Source organism: Scyliorhinus canicula, chromosome 15 (genome assembly GCF_902713615.1).
Source record: "Scyliorhinus canicula chromosome 15, sScyCan1.1, whole genome shotgun sequence".
Lineage (NCBI taxonomy): Eukaryota > Metazoa > Chordata > Chondrichthyes > Carcharhiniformes > Scyliorhinidae > Scyliorhinus > Scyliorhinus canicula.
Genome location: NC_052160.1, coordinates 23,308,191 through 23,326,631, shown reverse-complemented (window position 1 = coordinate 23,326,631; position 18,441 = coordinate 23,308,191). Strand labels below are relative to the sequence as shown.

The following is an 18,441-nucleotide window of genomic DNA, read 5'->3' as shown; positions in this document are numbered from 1 at the left end:
ATCTGGGACTATGGTGACTTTCACATGGAGTCATTACACTGCCACAATGTGGCAAGAATTGGGTGCTGTAGCATTATCAGGAAGCATCCTATCTCACTGGGTTTGTAAGAAAAACACCCCCCTCTGTCTTAACTTGGTATCATCCACATTGTCTGGTAAAAATTGAAAGAAAACCTGCATTTATGCAGAGCCTTTCACATCCTCCAGACATCCCAAAGTACTGCACACCCACTGAATGCTTTTGCAGTGTGTTCACTGTTATAGGAAACATGGCGAATTTGTTTAAGCAAAGCAAGTTTCCAGAAACAATAAGGAGATAAATGATCATCTGTTTAGCGGTTTGCTGAGGGACAAATACCGACCAGGACACCAGGGGAGAGCTCTCTCTCACCGCTATGGGAACAGCCACATTCACTTGAGAGGGAAGATGGGGCCTCGGTTTAAAAGCTCCCCTGAGGAAGGAGCAGGGCTCCGAAAGCTCGTGTTTGAAACAAACCTGTTGGACTTTAACCTGGTGTTGTAAGACTTCTTACTGTGCTCACCTGAAAGATGGCATCTCTGACAATGCAGTGCCCCTTAGTGCTGTACTGGGAGGGTCCGCCTGGATTATGTACTCTAGTCTGTGGAGTGGGACTTGAACCCACAAGCTTCTGCTTTGAGTTGAGTGCTACCCCATGCACCGACAGATGGATAGCAGCCACTGATTGCTAGTCCACAGGCGCAACGTTTGGAGAGGCTTCCTGAATGAGGGAAGCCACAGGGATTGCTGAGATTATAATAATTATTATTAACACTGCAATGAAGTTACTGTGAAAATCTCCTAGTCGCTACAATCTGGTGCCTGTTCGGGTACACTGAGGTCCAAAAACAAAAAAAAACACAATTTTTTTTGTGCCAAAACTGCAATAAAATCCAGTTGGCATGCAACAATGTTAGGACAGGGAGAACAAGGAAATGACAGCAGATCCTGTGCACTGATTCAAGGTGAGAGGTCAAGGGTGACCTCCATTTCAAGTTTTTTTTTTTGCTTTCTTGCATCTTGGACGATGTTGAATATGAAAATCCCAGTTTGTGTGGGTTTTTCCTCCACAGCCCAAAGGATGTTTAGCCACGTTAAATTGCCCCTTAATTGGAAGAAATGTATTGGGTGCTCTAAATGAAAAAATATATATATGAAAATCCTGCAAGGAATCTCACAGCTGGAATGGGTTTGCAGGAGCACTGTTTGTTCCCTAATTTTAACTCCGTTTCTAAGCAATCCATTTGGAATTTCATTAAAATCTATCCTTTAATGAGTCTTTACACCTTGTTGCACATGGTGCTTCCCTACCTCTGGCCTACACCCGCACCTCAATTTGCTTCATATTGATTATCTTTGATTAATTGAGCATTTTCATGCTACCATTCTGTCCCTAGTTTCACTCCCAACATTTTAGACTCTGGTTTACACTGGAGTACAGTTCCAATTACTGAAGGTATAACCTGTTATTATTTTATAAGATAATTGCTGCTTCACCCTTCCAACTTAAGCCCCCCCCCCCCCCATCCTATCAGAAGGCATGTCCCAAAAACAGCGATTAGAAATGATGCAGCTGTGGGGTGATCACTCAGATTTATTCAAACTCGTCAGTCAGTTAACGTTTCAAGTCCAATTCGACACTTCAGTTCCAAAAAAAGAGGCGTACTCTTAGAAACTAAATGTTTCTCTCCACAGTTGCTCCCAGATCTGAGAAGTATTGCCAGCGTTTTTCTATTTTTATTTCATATTGCCAGCATATGCAGTATTTTGCTTTTATTATTGTCAGTCACTTTTTTATTTTATTTTAGAGTAGCCAATTATTTTTCTTTAAAGGGGCAATTTAGCGTGATTAATCCACCTAACCAGCACATCTTTGGGTTGTGGGGGTGAAACCTATACAGACATGGGGAGAATGTGCAAACTCCACACGAACAGTGACCCAGGGCCGGGATTCGTACCCGGGTCCTCAGCGCCGCAGTCCCAGTGCTAACCACTGCGCCACATGCCGTCCTTTATCGTCGGTCACTTAACCGTGTAAAACAGGTTGGAAAAGTATTAAATGAATGAATTATGTGGTTCGTGAATCCTAAAGGATCGTCTGAAGCTTTCAAACCTAAATGACATTGGCATTTGAACAGCACGCTCCTTCTTCCCCTCCTGCTGCTGGGGTGGCTTTTTTGGTGGGGGAGGTGGGGGGCAGGGTTGGGTATCATTCCAAGGTGTTGATCGTGCGCCAACCCTTATCCAACTGGTCATGCTTCATGCATGAGCTCCAACTGTGGGTGATGGCTGGCTGTTAGATCACAGGCGCTGATCACATCCTCACCAGCTGCTCGTGCCTGGGCAGCGAGGAGCAGGAACCTTAACACCTTAACAACCTCTCCCTGACCGGGCAGCTTCTCAGCCAGTTGTGTTCTTGGTTTGATGAACTAACTCAGCAGAAATGATGGACTGTGAAATGACACCTTCCTAGCCGGCATAGCTTCACTACCTGCTTGGCATTTGACTGTTCTATTAAAAAACAGACAATGCAAACTATCACTTTACTGCTGGAAAGAAATTGTATGGTGCGTCTGTAATGCTTTTATCGCCAAAGATGAAGTGGGTACGCTGTTGTAAGTAGGATATATATTTCTGTAATAGTGCTAGTTTGGTGAAGGGCTTCCGGGATGGTGCTGAGGAATTTCGAATCATAGGACTTAGAAGAAAGGTTTGTGAATTGCTGTCATTTTGCAGCTTTCTAAAAGTAATTGATGGCAAGGTGCTCATCTGTATCTCACCTATGTTCAGCACCAGAGGAAACATTTTGAGGAGTTGGGTGATCCAGTATATATCAGGCAGTGATAAAATGATTTTCTGTACTAATATTTACCTGGAAAGTTAATTCTGTGCACTTTTACTTAATAAAAAAGGGAGTCGAGGGAAACTGAACAGTCACAGTCTTTTGTTACTAGGGAAAATATATATCGCTAGTGACAGCCAACCAAAAGAGTTAACAATGATAACAAACATATTTTTTTTTAAACTTTGCTGAGATTGGGCATTTAAAATGTTTAGGTTACGAGTGAGGGTTTTATAAAGTGGGGTCAGATCAAGCAAACCTGTCTCAATTCCTGTCCTTCCTCTGGATTGCGAAATGTTTGAAATTGGTGTTGTTTTCTAAAACACGCACTAACAAATGATGTTGCAGCTAAATGTAATCCCGGCAACTTTGGCAGAATCGAAAGCAATGCCGCCAAATAGTGGCTGACGACTTGACGGGGCAGCATGGTAGCACAAGTGGATAGCACTGTGACTTCACAGCGCCAGGGTCCCAGGTTCTATTCCCCACTGGGTCACTGTCTGTGTGGAATCTGCTCGTTCTCCCCATGTCTGCGTGGGTTTCCTCCGGGTGCTCCGGTCTCCTCCCACAGTCCAAAGATGTGCAGGTTAGGTGGATTGGCCATGATAAATTGTCCTTAGTGTTCAAAAAAGGTGAGGAGGGGTTATTGGGGTACGGGGATAGGGTGGAAGTGAGGGCTTGAGTGGTTTGCTGCAGACTCGATGGGCCGAATGGCCTCCTTCTGCACTGTATGTTCTATGTTCTAACCCCAGAAGCAAAATTTCGAGTGCCCCTGCTCCTTGATATTCTTTTTGTTGAATGCAATGTTCTCCAGCCTGTGTACCCAGTGAGGCTGGTACTTGCTGCTTTGTGGTTGCCACTTGAGTTTATTTATGATGCTACAGCAGGACAAAATGGGAAAGCATCAAATCAAAATATTGCTTTACAAATAAACCCCCCTCCCCAGCCCAGACTGGTAATAAATAGACAGACACCATAATATTGTAGCATTGCAGTAAATATGATTTCACTTAGCAGATTTAAATAGTGCTGCCAAGGAAAAGCTATTTTCTAAGCGGGGATACTTGTTCAGTTTCAACAGCTGATTTACAATTGTGAACTTTATATATTCCATGGGCAGGCTTTACAGGTTGACGAGGGTGATTGAAAGTACTGCTGCTTGTAAATTGCTGTAAGAAAATGTATGGCATTCGTGGGCAGAATTTAAAAAAGACATCTGTACTCGGTGTTTTGAGCCTTGCCATTTTAACACAACAGTAAATGGAAAAAGTCCAGCCCATAAACATTGAGCTGGTGCTAGCAGAGGAGTCTTGTTCATTTAGTGATATTCTGGTGGTGCTTAAAAAATAAATTACCGGCCTTGCACTAGACTTGTAGTTTGAAGGAATGTTTTCATGCTACAGTGAGCTTTTTTGGGCTAAAAATATATTTTTCATTTTTGCTGCATTAATGAGTTCCCACTTCAGTGGCCTGCAGATAAGACTGGACTGTGCAGAAATCTTGATGGGCTTTCATTAAACTTGATGATTAGGTCTGATGGCTGATTCTAGAAATAGCAGTTTAAAAATATTTTCCTCTTGGACAAATTGTTCGCCTTTCAGTAACATACTCGCTTGGAAAAGTCACCGGAGCTGAATAATTTCGTCTTAACTGTCTAACGTATGGCTAAATTGGTTTTCTGTTTACAATCCGCTGCATTATGAAATTTCTCATTTGCGACTTCTGAAGTGACTTTTCCCAATGCAGCCGCAGTCTCCATACTTGGGGTTTCAGAGGTCTTGCTGTCAGTGACTCGAAGCCTTGGGGTTGGGTTCAAGTCCCACACCAGTGGTTAGCACTGTGGCTTCACCGTGCCAGGGTCCCAGGTTCAATTCCTGGCTTGGGTCACTGTGCGGAGTCTGCACGTTCTTCCCATGTCTGCGTGGGTTCCCTCTGCTTCTTCCGGTTTCCTCCCACAAGTCCCGAAAAGATGTGCTTGTTAGGTAATTTGGACATTCTGAATTCTCCCTCTGTGTATCGAACAGGCGCCAGAATGTGACGTCAAGGGGATTTTCAAAGTAACTTCATTGCAATATAAGCTTACATGTGGCAATAAAGATTATTATTTAAAAAAATTGACGCCAACTCTCCAGTCGTGTAGTGTGGGGGAGTGCTGCACTGTGGAACCTTTTGGATGAGATGTTAACCCAATGGCCTGTCTATCCCCCTCAGATGGACATAAAAAGATCCCAGGGCATTATTTTGAAGAGGAGCAAGGTCATTATCTGCAATGCCCTGGTTAATATTTACCCCTCAGACAACATCATAAAAAAAGATAACCTGGTCATTGTGACATTGTGGGTGCTTGCTGTACAAATTAGCTGCAGACGTTCTTAAACTGCAACAGTGACTACATTTCATAAAGTACTTTGTTGACTGTAAAGCACTTTGTGATATCATGACGAGGCACTGTAGAAATGCAAATCTACCTTTTCTGTTTTGGTGTTGACTTTTAAAGACCGTGGGTTACAGATGGTATTTTTCCACGCAGCCAGTCAATTCTCTGGAAGTGGCCCTCCGTCCAACCTGTGTTAAATTACAATAATCCTGTGCAGAGTCTTTTGACTGAAATGCCATTTTGGAGTTTCCTGCAGATTTATGCCTCGCGAGAACAGCTCAGGAATGCTTCATTGATGACCGTTCCAGCCTCCCCGAACAGGCGCCGGAATGTGGCGACTAGGGGCTTTTCACAGTAACTTCATTTGAAGCCTACTTGTGACAATAAGCGATTTTCATGTTTCTGGTGTGGTGAGCAGAACACTTACACTGGGCCTTTCTTTTCAATAAAGTACATTAAAGAACTAAGTTTATCTAATGTAAGCAGGGCACTCAGCAGTGAGGTGTTAGAGGCAGGGTTCATCCCATGGTGGGGGTGGGTTGCAGACAGGTGTATACTATTTAGCTGTCAGCCACAGGATGAGTTACTTGTATATAGTGTGTCATATTGCTGTTCAAGATATTCCATTTCAATTTTGTTAGATTATCTCCATTTTAAACAATTGACCAATGACAACAGAGCTTTGCTTGAATTAGCGATCATTCTAGGACTAACTTTGATGGATAAATTCATTGTTTGTCTAGAATGGCTGCATCTTCCAAGAATGAAAAGAGGCATCCTCATGTGTGCCCGCATTTTGGCAAATGCGGATTTGATTTTATCAAGTTGTGGTGCAGACTGAACGCTCTTTAGGACTGAATCGTTTGGCTTGAGCAGTACTTTTCCAAAGTGGGCTGCTATTTCTAAATGGTTTTAGAAGATTATTCGTCTCGGGAATGCTTTAACTTTCACATCTTAATTGGTATCTGGAGCAAAGCGGTGATCTGTCACTGTCCTTGCCATAAATTGACTAACTAACTACAGGAGATACAAAGGGTTATTTAGGCAATATAAATAAGGAAATAGAGCAATCATTCTTGTGATTATCTTGGAATCGGCCTCTCTGAAATGGCTGTCCCACGTTTCAAAAGGTAGAGTATATTGGGGGAAGGAGAATCCTTTATCAAGATCAGACAAACCAATCATGCATGCCTGTTGTGTAACGAGGATGTTTGAAAGGAAAATTATTGACGCAGGATGAATATGCTGTGGCTAATTTGATTTACTTCCCATTGAAGGTTTGTTCAGGAGAGAATTTTTATCCGATTAGAACATGTGTGTTAATTAATGAGACTTGGCACGCCAGGTTTTTGTCCCAGCTGAGTGCCAAAGCAGTTGCAGTATTATTTTTAAAAACTCCTTGATATGTCCGCTCAAAGTAGTACATTAATAAACTACTGCCTGTTTGTGGTAGATGCAATGCATCAGTTTGACAATCTACTGAGAATATCTGTTCCTTGTCGTGCCATTGCATGCAAGGCTCACGCGTCATTGCATGCAGGTTCACGCGGCATCGCACAAGCGGCTCTTCATGTTTTGAATGTAGCTTAGTTTTATATGTCATCGGATTCCACAGATGTTTTAATGAACTTTTCAGTGAGGCCTGAGAGAGATTTTGTGTACAAATGCTGTTTGGTTTTTATTTTAGGCGATTGAAACTGCGTTGGATTGTCTGAAGAGTGCCAATACAGAGCCATATTATCGCCGCCAGGCTTGGGAAGTTATCAAATGCTTTTTGGTGGCAATGATGAGCTTGGAAGATAACAAGCATTCACTCTACCAGTTACTTGCCCATCCAAAGTACGGTCAGCAGAGATTCAGTTTAGTAATTGAATGCAAAATGGATTCAATCCATGCATAATCTGCAGTTTCTCTTTACACAAGTCTTTTTATATGGGGAACATGTGGGATGGGGAACATGTGGGAAAGAAGAGTTGAAGCAGGTCAACAATGATCATACTGAATAGTGGAGCAGGCTCAGGGGCCGTATTGTCTACTCCTATTTCTTGTGTTATTATTGATCACGTTTAAAAATCTGTTCCTATTAATATTAATAATTAAAATTCTGGTTTCATTCAGCTTATAATATTGCGTACAGGTCTGTACAGATTAACCAAAGAGTTCTTATTGATTTTGTGGTATGGTTTGCTCTGTAAGTTTCCACTATACCTGGTTGGAAGGTGGATGACGAGCGTAATTACAGCTGATTTAGGAACATGTTTATCACTCCTAATGTTTTTCTGCATTTTGGGCATGTTCAATTAACAGCATATTCCAGACAAGGATATCAAGTAATACTTCTTTTGGCTTTCAGCCAGCAAATTAAATTTAATTATTGCGGCAGCCCTCTCGCTATTGGAATACTTGCAGCCGTCACTTAGTTCCTGAACGCTATTACATGCCAGACTGTTTTATGATGACCTGGGGAATGCTGGGTGATGCAGGTCAGCATTTCAGCACTCCCAGTGCTAAGCGTTTGTCTTGGGTGAACGCAACACTGCAGACAGTGAAATGCTCCCCCCCCCCCCCAATAAGGGGAACTTACAGGATTTTTCATGAGTCAAAGAGCAGAAATTGTGCGGGCCGCGATAGAACGCAGTTACTCAGCCACGGAGCACCAGATCATCATTTTGTGGCGTCCAAACTGAGAGTTATACATACTGGGGCCAGCTTCAGTTGGGGCAATGGTTATCGAAATACCAGGATGCAGTTCAGAATGAACATAGATTTCTATAGGAAGAGACTCTTAAATAGAGCTTTTGTAACCCCTTTCAAAACGGGTTTAGTTACATTTTACAACATAAATTCACAGCGCCAAGGTCCCCGGTCCCATTCCCGCTTGGGTCACTGTCTGTGCGGAGTCTGCATGTTCTCCCCGTGTCTGCGTGGGTTTCCTCCGGATGTTCCGGTTACTTCCCACAGTCCAAAGATGTGCAGGTTAGGTGGATTGGCCATGATAAATTGCCCTTGGGTTAGATGAGGTTGCAGGGTTACGAGGATAGGGAGAGGTGTGGGGTTAAGTAGGGTGCTCTTTCCGAGAGCCGGTGCAGACTCGATGGGCCGAATGGCCTCCTTCACTGTAAATTCTATGAAATCTTTACTTGGTTGTAATTATTGATTAGAAATTTAAAGTATTGCCACACACTTTAACAATCTTAGTGTTTTTGTTAAATATTAACTGCTCAAATGGAGAAAAAAAAGTAAAAGTCTTTTGTTGTAAGCATGTCAGACTAATTTGATTGAAAAAGCAACCTCCGTTACTTAAGTTAACTGACCAGCAACTTAGCCACGCAGAGAAGGTCTTGGGCTTGATCCGTGGGCTATGCTGAATTCAGCCAGGGAAGTGGATGGGACACTAAAAATGGCCTTAGCATCCTTTATTTTGGAAGGGAAACGCTTCTGATAGCTAACTGGGCATCCCCTATTGTGTGTGCGTTTGGTGAAGGCAGGACATTAGCTCAACTCCAAGGTGCCCTCTGGGTGAATAACTCGGCAGCACTTTCTATAGGTGTTTGGTTGAGAACAAGGGCATCAACTGGCCACTGAACCACACCAGAGCGACTCGGTGAAGGGGGTAAAAAACTGGCAAGAGGAAAAACTTCTTAATAAAGGCAATGCTGGAATCTATCAAGTGACAAGGGCAGCAGCATAAGCATTTTTCAATCTTGGCGTAATAGCTCTTTTTGTCTGCCAAATTGATTAATATTTCAGCCTTTCAAAACCAAATGAAATGACTTAAGCACAGCGTACTGTAAATATTGAAACGTCACTCAATAATCGCATTTGGTTGTCAGCGCTTGTACCATTCGGAGGACATTTGCCTTATTTGCAGCGGCTGGCCCTAAATAGTTGTGATGAAATTGAACCATCCATCTTATTTGTGGTCAGCTGCTGACAGTATTAAAATGGAATAATTGAATTGGGTCAGCTCTATCAAAATGTAAAAGAAACTCTTCTACCCGCTGTGCGATTTTCATGGTTGACTTGTTAATAATGCGGTGAGTGGCTTTCTTGAATTCATTTCATTTTGTCTCCCAGCTTCACAGAGAAGGCGATACCCAGCGTAATTATATCGCACCGTTACAAAGCACAGGACACACCCGCTCGTAAAACATTCGAGCAGGCTTTGACAGGCGCGTTTATGTCAGCTGTCATTAAAGATCTACGGCCCAGTGCTCTGCCTTTCGTGGCGAGCTTAATCCGTCACTACACCATGGTGGCAGTAGCTCAACAGTGCGGTGAGTAAATGTCACCTTCTGCATGGGTGAGTTTGAACTGGGGGCTTTGACATTTTTGGAAGTTATAAGGAAAAAAAAATAAGAACGGAAAGGAGGATATTGTTCCGATTTAGTTTGCAAGTGTGAAATTCCTATCATAATTCACAAACGTAAAAATGGTTAATTGGATCTGTCCGAGGAATTAAGTCAACTTATTTGACCTCTGCTCGAAGGCAGTGTTGCAAGAAATATCCATTTCTGCCTCCCATCTATATTAAGAAAAACATGTTTAGCTTTTTAAAAAAAAAAACACTTCCATTGTTCTGTAGTAATTATATCACCTTTTTGCTGCATGATTAAAGATGCAGATATTTCAAACAAATTAGCTGCCATATTCTACTAAGGGAAAATAAATCTACTTAATCTTTGTATGGCTTCAGGACAGCCCAAAGCACTTTACAGTCAATGAAGTCCTTCTGAAGTGTTATAATGTTGGAAACACTGCAACCAATTTGCGCGCAAGTTCCTGCAAACAGCATTGAGAGGGATGACCAGATAATTTGACTATCTTTGAGCAGATGCTTGCTTGAAAGGAGTGCATTGTCCAGTTCTTGGATGGTGAGGCCTATAACTTGTAGCCATTACCACGTGCTGGCCCTCTTAGCCTAGCAGCGTTTTCATTCAGTGATTTAGCAGTTGCTGCATTTTTACCTGCACTAATGTATAAATTATTGAAGCTATCATTTTTATTTTGTGGCCTGTGGTTCTGTGTTTTTATCTGGCATGCAGTATGATTTTAAAAATCTTTCATTGTGTTCCCCAGGCCCATTCTTGCTGCAGTGTTACCAAGTAGGCAGTCAGCCAAGCACAGCCATGTTCCACAGTGAAGAAAATGGGTCCAAGGGAATGGACCCACTTGTTCTTATTGATGCTATAGCCATCTGCATGGCTTATGAGGAAAAGGAACTCTGCAAAATTGGCGAGGTGGCTCTGGCAGTTATCTTTGATGTAGCAAGCATCATCTTAGGCTCAAAGGAACGGGTAGGTACTTGAACTCTTAATGACATGCATGTTGGATATTGCCACCAAAGCATAATCATCTTTAATTTACAACCTAAGATCCTTTAGAAAGCGAAAGCTTGCATTTATATAGCACCTTTCACAAGCTCAGCCAGTAATGTACTTTGAAGTGTATTCACTTGTAATAGACAGATATTTAATCAGTAAGGGAGTCGAGGGTTGTGGGTTTAAGGCAGGCAAGTGGAGTTGAGGATCATCATCAGGTCAGTCATGGTCTCAGTGAATAGCAGAGCAGACTCGATGGGCCAAATGGTCTACTTGTGCTCCTACGTCTTATGATCTTATGTTAATGGATGAAATGCGGCAGACACTTTGCCCGCAGTAAGCTCCCACAAACAGCAATGTGATAATGGCTGATAAATCTTTTTTTTGTGATGCTGATTGAGTGATAAATACCAACCAGAACACTGCGTGGGGAGAGGCTTCGGGGATTTCTCAAAATATTGCCATGGGATTTCTTCATGTCCACCTGCCAGGACCAGTGGGATTTCTCCTCCACACAAAAGGCTGATAGATATCACATCCTGTTCCAGTTCATAAATATTAGATCATTAAAATTTCTGATGCAATGATGTTGTCAAATTAGTAACTTTTTTTTTGTTCCGCTAGGCATGTTTGTTACCATTATTTTCTTACATTGTGGAGCGTCTTTGCGCCTGCTGTTACGAACAAGCTTGGTATGCTAAACTCGGAGGTGTAGTGTCCATTAAGTTCTTGATGGAACGCCTTCCTTTGATATGGGTCCTACAGAATCAGCAAACCTTTCTGAAAGCCCTCCTTTTTGTTATGATGGATCTAACCGGAGAGGTATTATGCTTTTTTATGTGGGTGTGGGATGCATGAGGTTTACGATAGTTTACAGGACATAAGCCAGTATTTCTAACTAGCTCCTGCTAGCTGTGAGCATGTCCAGTAAAGTTTTAGCAAGTAAGTGTGATCAAGCCGTCGGTCCTTTTGCAAAGGCAGCGCATGTATCAACAATTTGGAGTCAACTGCACAATAATATCACCATTTAAAATCAGTTGCTACAAAACAGAATGGCAACTGATCTGGGGGGGACCTAACTGCTGATCTGCACTTCCAATGCACAAAGCCTTGTATGACGAGGGTTTATGAAAGATGCTCCTTTGTTTCAGATGAGATGAACGTCTGGTTGCCTTTGTTTGATTATATTTTGGTCAGCTACGTGCTTATGACTCGAGTGCGAACTGATGGGTGTGTTGCAGTGGTATGATGTAGTGAAATAACACTGATTGTAATAATTGCCACACTGGCTGTTCAAACTTTGGCAGCTGGCCATTCGCGGGAAAATGCGAGTTTCACCGGCGGCGGCGTGCACAGAAATATTTACCACGCCTAGAGAAACCAAGAGGGCTGCTTTACTAGAGTAATGTAGAGGGAAGCACTGCAGCAACCTCTTGGCTCCGACCGATTCGGATTGCTCAATGCGACCCGTGTGTGTAAAATGCTCTTGTCGTGTCCTTTGCACCTGCGGAGCAGCAATGTCCATTTTAAAAAGGAGGAGTAAAAAGAAAATTGTCTCCTAAGGCGTAAATACTGCTGATTCTCTGAGAAGGAATGAAGAAACCTTGTTCGACAAAGTAGCAAGTTGTGCTGAGTGAGAGGTTTCTGGTCATATGGAAATGGGGAGTATTCACTGGAATGAAACTTGTGCTTTGGCTCCAAAGGCATGAGGGGATATGACGTTATGGCCCTGCCATCCAAAGGCAGTTCACAGTATTAAACAAAACCTGGCACTGAGCCACAGGAGGAGATGTTGGGACCGGTGGCTGAAAGCTTGGTCAAAGAGGGAGAGTTTTAAGGAATGTTTAAGTATGGGAGAAAAGTGGAGAGATTAGAGGAGGTTTCTCCAGAGCTTGGCACCCAGGCAGCTGAAGACGTGGCTGCTAGTGGTGGAACGATTAGAATCGAGGTTAGTTCAGAAGCAGAATTAGAGGAGCGCAGATATCCCTGTGGATTATAGGAGCTTGAGATAATAGGGGGACTCGAGACAATGGATGGATTCGAAGATAACAGGATGCAAAATTTTTAATTGCCGCATTGGGAGCCAGTGTAGATCAATTAGCATTGGGTTGGGTTGATGGGTAATGGCGGCCTGGCATGAGTTTGGGCATTAAACCGACCATGCAAGCAGCCTATAAATTTTCTGATGAAAAGCTGCTTTCAACTTAGTGTTACAAGCATCACCTAAAGGGGTTAACTCTACTTTTGTGCAGGTTTCAAATGGAGCAGTCGCAATGGCCAAAACCACCTTGGAGCAGCTACTGGTTCGCTGTGCAACCCCCTTGAAGGATGAAGAGAAGTCCGAAGAGCTGCTCGCAGCTCAGGAAAAGTCATTTCATCACGTGACCCACGACCTGGTGCGGGAGGTGACCTCTCCGAACTCCACCGTGCGAAAGCAGGCCATGCATTCTTTGCAAGTGCTTGCCCAAGTAACTGGGAAAAGTGTAACAGAAATCATGGAGCCCCACAAAGAGGTACCGTATAAATAATGGACTATTTTACCTAACTGGAGGTGCACTTTGCAACTTGTCTCACCAGTGACCATTGAAGATTAAGTCGCTTGTCGATCAGGGTGGACTTTCGGGTAAATGTAACCAAGAATAGATAAGAGAGCCCCACCCACTATAATACACATGAACATGGCGGGACGAGGCAGGTTGGGCGGTCAGAGGCATTAACCTGTCCCGTCAAAAAGATCTAATAATGAAGAAAATTAGACGAATAACATATTGGGATTATCATGGTTGTTCAAGTGGAGAATTCTTTTACATGGATGATCCTTGAACAATTAACCCTGATTTTTGGGAACGAGTAGAAATCCTCTGTTTGGATGTGGTCCCATGGTGAAGACGTGTCTGCTCGGGTACACAGAAGGGTGTGGGGAGGAGCCTTAATTCTAATGCTTTTTTGACATTGTCATGCCACCACCTTAGTTGACCCTGTTATTGGAATCTTTACTTGGATTTTTACCATTGATAACCCGGTGACCCCGGCAATATGTGTGTGAGTCTTTAGTTTCAAGTGTAAAACTTTGGGGTGGATAAAAAGTTTTAATTTTGGAGGAGAATTGACAGAACTCCTGGAAGTTTTGAGTTCCCCATTGTTGTTTGCATTTGGGATGTGCTTGAAACCTTCAGTTTATGCAACTTGTATTGAGAATTGTCATATCGGTGCAGCGCTGATCTTGGAATGCTAATCTGATTGTGGGTTGTTCCATGTGTGTCAGGTCCTACAAGACATGGTTCCACCTAAAAAGCACCTACTGCGGCATCAACCAGCAAATGCTCAAATCGGACTGATGGAGGGAAATACGTTTTGCACCACTCTGCAGCCCAGGCTGTTCACCATGGATCTCAACGTAGTAGAGCACAAAGTATTTTATACAGAGGTAAGGGCTGGATTCTTGTACTTTTGCTGTTCTCTATCGTTCTCTACTTTCCAGCGTGAGCTTTTCTTGACTTTGCGCATGGCTAGAGAGAGTCATTTGCTTCGTGTGTCTTGGACAATTCCATTCACAAGAATATTAGGGTGTTAATGTGTCTACGCATCATTCAAGAGGCTTGGATAGTTACTACAGAACTCAAAAGCTGCGTGCTTTCACATGGGAAGAAGCTTCTGGGCAATACTGATGGACTCCTGATCTGTCAAGAAATGCCACGTTTTGGATGAGACGCTAAGACTAGGCTCCACCCGCCCACTCAGATGGTTGTAAAATATTCTATGACACTATTTGAGAGGTTGAGAGATGGTACATTTAGAAATGAGACGAGGGAGAACTACTTCTCGCAGAGGGTGGTGTATTTGTGGAACACGCTGCCCCTTAGTGTGGTTGAACCCGAGTCATTAAGTGGTTTCAAGAAGATGGATATATTTCTGATTTTTTTTAAAAACGGGTTCAAGGGATATGGGCAACAGGTGGGGAGGTGAATGTGAGATCAGCCATGAACTGATTGAATGGCGGAGCAGGCTCGAAGAGCCGACTTCTCCTAATTCCTATATTCCCATGTGTTTGAACAACTGCAGATTCCTGGCTGCTACTTATTCCACACCTAACACAATTTAACACATTGCTGTTTGTGGGAGCTTGCAGAGTGCCACATTTTCTACATCCCAGCAATGAAAACACTCCTTTGTCTGTGAAGGATTTTGGGCTGTTCTGAGACTGAGTGATTAGACCTGTAACTGAATTGACCTCAATTTGATTGTTAATTCTACTGCAGGTTCCATCTAAATTTGCAGCATTTGCCCCTGATTTACCACGGCACTGCAGGCTGTTTTTTTAAAAAACAATTCAAGTTTGCAAATGTACTTTCTGGCTCCAGTTCCTGTCCACTAATATAATGAATGAAATGTACGGAGGTCAGTTTAAAATTAGAAGGAGGTTTTCAAGATGTTTTTAAAAAAAATGCTTGATTTGCACAGAGAGAGGGAGAAAGCTATCTTCGGTAGCAAACGGTTGAATATTCCCGTTTAGCAAATGATGGTTGAATGCTTTTATTTTGTTACAGTTGCTATTATTTTGTTACAGTTGCTAAATCTGTGCGAGGCAGAAGACGTCGCACTTATGAAACTACCCTGCTACAAAAGCCTGCCTTCACTTGTGCCTTTACGCATTGCTGCCTTGAGTAAGTGAAATTGTGGTAACAAAAAAGTTGAACGCTTCTGCCTTGAAACATCCAGCCATTTGTCATGATATGCAAACATGCAGCTAATGAACACATAGAATAGGACACGACCTATGAGCAGTCAGGACACTCAGGGGTGGTATCTCACTATATAAAAGGGATGAGGCACTCACACCCCTTTCCACAGACCAACATCTCCAGAGTGAGACAGGGTGTATCCTCAGCATCACACCCCAGCACGTGGCTTAGAGCAAGGCTGGTTCAGTTAGACTGCGTTACTACATTTAGATTAGCAGAGAGTCGAACTCATTGAGAACTGTGCTAATAGTTCAATAAAACACATTGAACTCACTTCAAAGTCTGGAGCATCTTTTACTCAAAACTGCATCAAGTGGCAGCTTGTGTTATTCCAAATTACACAGCACAACACCGTTATTTTTATCCAAACTTTCATTCCATTTGGAACCACTTTGCGGTAAATTAAGAGACAGCTCAGGAACTGTTTGCTTTCAGAGGAAATTTATGCGTGGTAGTATTTTGTTCGCGGATGGGATTCGAAAAGAAATGATGTAGCAAGGCTGGTCTGCATATTGGCATAGACATGTCGCCGTGCTAATACTTATTGTCATGCACACGGGCCAACAGCTGAGCAGGGAGTTGCAGGTCAGAGGAAGATGTATGCAGATCCTCCCCTGGGTTATCCTCGCATGCAGATTCATGGCTATTGGCAAAATAGCAGTATCAGTCAAAGATTTGGGAGAACCCCGTTCAGACACTAGTATAGATGGCTTTAGGTGGGAGGTGGGTAGAGCTGTGGGGGTGTGTGCAAGGGCTCATAGAAAGTTGACAAAATTGTGTGTTTTTTAAAGTCATGACTAATGCAGTAAAACCTGTACGAAACCACCTGTTCATTGCCATAATATTTGTAATCCTTCCCGGCCAACACAATACTACAGCTTAATTTAACACCTGACATCCTAGAAAACCCAGAGCTGGAAAACCCCTAAATCAAGAAACCCATAAAAATTTGACAGGTCTGATGGAGCACATTGTGGCAGGTCAGGGAACATTAAGTTAATGACCTACTTCAAACTGCACATTTACAAGTGTTTTATTTTAAACAAAAATGTAGAGGAGATTAGAAAGCACTGCACTCAGCATTATATTTTCAACAAGACGTTTATGTTCTTACTGTATCACGCAGCATAGATTTAAAAAATAAATAACAATGAAGCATTAACAACGCATCGGGACAAGGCTCCTTCGATACATTGAAGAGGAGAATAGTGCTTGATTTAAACCTTGCCCATTCTTTCGACAGTTCATGCTTTCCCCCTCGTGCTAATTGTACAGGAGGAGGCTCTACAGGTGCTTGAACCTGTTCTCTTAAATCTCTTCAAGATCTCAGTTTTAAAATTTTCACTGACCCCCAGCCGTGACAGCTTTTTAAGGGAGGGGAGTTCCAGATGATCTCTATCCTGTGTTTGTGAAGAAGTCCCTGCCTCACCTTGCCCCTGAATAGATTGGCGAACATTTTAAGGTTAGCCCCCCCCCCAATGCTCTGGATTCTCCCCACCAGAGGAAATTATTTCTCTCTCTCCATCCTATCAGACCCTTTAATCCTCTTTGATAAGTTTTTTAAAAATATGATATTTATGCAAGCTAATTCACATCGTGAGGAAGTTGTTGACTGGTTTATATTGTTCATGTTGGTTTGTGTGGAGAGTAAAATTGTGCTCCTTTGACTTTACTGGAATAGATGCCCTAGCTGCCTGCAATTACCTGCCTCAGTCGCGAGAAAAAATAATTGCCGCGCTCTTCAAGGCACTGAACTCGACGAATAATGAACTACAGGAGGCGGGAGAGGCCTGCATGAGGAAGGTCAGTTCTGTTGCAGTGGTGCAATTCTGGAGTTGCTATTCAGACATGCGGTGAAAGGAATCCAAATCAAAATGATGAATGTTGCATTAATATTTACCAGTGTGTTGCTGAACCATGATACTTGCCCAATGCCTGTAATTAAAATAGTTTAAAAAAATTTAATTTGTGTATTCCCATTGGATGGAAGTGTGATGCAGGCTGAACTCATTCTCCTAATTAGCTTGTTACTACTTCCCCAAATACAAATTAGCTGCATTAGTACACGTAGTGCAGAAATGACAGTAGTTTTGAAGAGACACCAGACACTTGCAAGTTGTATAATAGCCGACTATTCATTCACTTTTAATGCAAGTTTTTTTGCATTATTTAATGATTGGAATGAAATGAGGTAAATAATCCAGCAAAGTGGGAATTTGGGGCAAGAGAAGTTACATTTATTCGAATTTTAAGTCAAATTTGAGTCCGAGCAGATTGTACTTTGGTATGAAAGAAAATGTATTATTTTTTTCAGAAAAAAGGCTTTCCTTTTGTGGAATATTATGAAAAGCTGGCTTTCTATAGCATAAACGATCCTTTCTCACTCATGCCCAGTAATTGGTATTGCTCTGACACTAGAACTGGATAATAAGTTTCATTTTTGAACGTTCATATGCAAGCTATTCTGGAAGTAGTACCTTATTTTAGGCAACATGGTTCAAGGCTTTGATTAGTGTTGGAACATTCTTGGAGGAACTGAAGTGAGCACAAACCACTTGAAACCTATTGTAGTTTGTTGCTCTCGGAACCTCTGCCTATTAAGACCATAAGACATAGGAGCAGAATTTGGCCATTTGGCCCATCAAGTCTGCTCCGCCATTCAATCATGGCTAATATTTTCTCGTCCCCATTCTCTTGCCTTCTCCCCATAATCCCTGATCCCCTTATTAATCAACCTATCTAGAAAACCATATTAAGTTGTGAAGCCTCTTGTCTGAATCCATCAGCAGCCCCTTGTAACTTTGTTTCTGAAACATGTTGGTCAGAACATGAGTGATACTCTTTCACAAAGCAATCGCAACAATAAGGTGGTAAATCCTTTTTATTTTTGTAGTGTTACCGTGGTACGTTCTTCTACTCCCAGGTAGCAATCGCATGCGGTCTTTGAAAAAGATTGATAAACCAGAATGTTGGTTATCTAATAGATGAAATGACACAGGTACCTTGTGTGTCTTGTTTATAACGCACCTATATATAGCATTCTTTTCCTTAAATCAAGTTTTGCAGGCTTTATTTACAAATTGTTCCAAATCTAAATGTTTTTATTTGTTTGAAGTTTATTTTTATATTTACTCCCTTTA

General features: G+C 42.3%; 1 protein-coding gene across 1 annotated transcript in view; it reads left to right on the top strand.

Annotated features, from left to right (window-relative positions):
* Nucleotides 1–18,441, top strand: part of LOC119979047 (transformation/transcription domain-associated protein) — a 213,511-nt gene that overhangs the window by 49,442 nt on the left and 145,628 nt on the right. Inside the window, 8 exon segments of the mRNA XM_038821026.1 lie at nucleotides 6,926–7,077; nucleotides 9,316–9,515; nucleotides 10,318–10,535; nucleotides 11,184–11,381; nucleotides 12,812–13,072; nucleotides 13,825–13,986; nucleotides 15,127–15,223; nucleotides 16,983–17,104. Of these exon segments, the coding sequence (XP_038676954.1) occupies nucleotides 6,926–7,077; nucleotides 9,316–9,515; nucleotides 10,318–10,535; nucleotides 11,184–11,381; nucleotides 12,812–13,072; nucleotides 13,825–13,986; nucleotides 15,127–15,223; nucleotides 16,983–17,104 (1,410 nt within the window).